This window comes from Galeopterus variegatus, unplaced genomic scaffold, assembly GCF_000696425.1.
Source record: "Galeopterus variegatus unplaced genomic scaffold, G_variegatus-3.0.2 Scaffold23981, whole genome shotgun sequence".
Taxonomy (NCBI): Eukaryota; Metazoa; Chordata; class Mammalia; order Dermoptera; family Cynocephalidae; genus Galeopterus; species Galeopterus variegatus.
The window spans coordinates 9,183-10,330 of NW_007750092.1; the positions used below are offsets into that span (position 1 = coordinate 9,183).

At 49.2% G+C, this 1,148-nt stretch overlaps 1 protein-coding gene across 1 annotated transcript; it reads right to left on the reverse strand.

Moving 5' to 3' along the window:
- Positions 1-564: 564 nt before the first annotated feature.
- Positions 565-1,142, reverse strand: LOC103583533 (olfactory receptor 10Q1-like). The gene has a single exon (XM_008564823.1). The coding sequence runs from the start codon at positions 1,140-1,142 to the stop codon at positions 615-617; it is 528 nt and encodes a 175-aa protein (XP_008563045.1). The 3' UTR covers positions 565-614.
- Positions 1,143-1,148: the final 6 nt, after the last annotated feature.

The window sequence follows — 1,148 nt, forward strand, 5'->3', positions numbered from 1 at the left end:
GGCTTTGAAAAACCAGGCCCTGTGAGGTGCATTTGCTTTAAGAATCCTCTACACTCCCTGGAATGTCAGAATATAAGAAAATGAAGGCACCCAGCTGGGATGTATGGAGTTAAGGAAATTGATGCATTAAATAGGCTATCGTTCTCCACACATTGACTTATATAAAACAATATAAAATATATTTCTTCAGGTACAGTATATGTCTTTATAAATACTCCTTACATAAGGCACCTTTCACAGAATAAATTAATATCATTGCCTCCTCAGGAGGCAGCATGTCTAAAGGTATTAACCTTTTTTCGCAGTGTGTATGGGGCGTTCCTGACAGAGCAGTTGCCACTGGCAAGCTGACAATCTTCAGAGTAGGGCTAAGGAGACCAGAGCTCCTACATTGGACGTTTTGTCCAAATTTTCAAATCTTATTTGAAGTACCTCAGGAAAATGAGTGCAGATTGTGGACATGGGGCAAATATGGCAAAAATGAAATATCAGGTGCAAAGCATGGGAAAGTAAATATTACAATTCTATGTTTGTCGTTTAGAGTTTATTGACATAACAACTGACCGACACCCACCCCAGTTCCCCCAAACCTTCAATTGGTTTCAGAGGCTGCTCTACTGACGACAGACGATGGCATTCCTCAAAGCACCTTTGACATCCTTGTTCCTAAGGGTATAAATCAAAGGGTTGAGTAAGGGGGTGACAAAGGTGTAGACCAAGGCGATTTGGCGGTCCTCATCCACCGAGGAGCTGGACTGGGGACGCAGGTACACCAAGGCGCAGCAGCCGTACTGCAGCAGGACCACGGTGAGGTGGGCGGAGCAGGTGGAGAAGGCGCGGCGGCGGCCCTGGGTAGAGCGCATGCGCAGGAGGGCGGCGGTGATGAACACGTACGAGATGGAAATAAGGCTGAAGGGGATGGTCAGCACGAGGATGCCAACGACATAGAGGACAGCCTGGTGCACGTGGATGTCAGCACAGGCCAGGCTCAGGACTGGAGGCACATCACAGAGGAAGTGGTTGATTTCCCGGCGGTGTCCGCAGAATGGCAGGGTGAAGATTAACGACGTGAGCTGCAGGGACAGGAGCAGGGCCAGGCCCAGGGCGCCCGCCACCATCTGCATGCACAGCCTCTGGGTCATGATGAG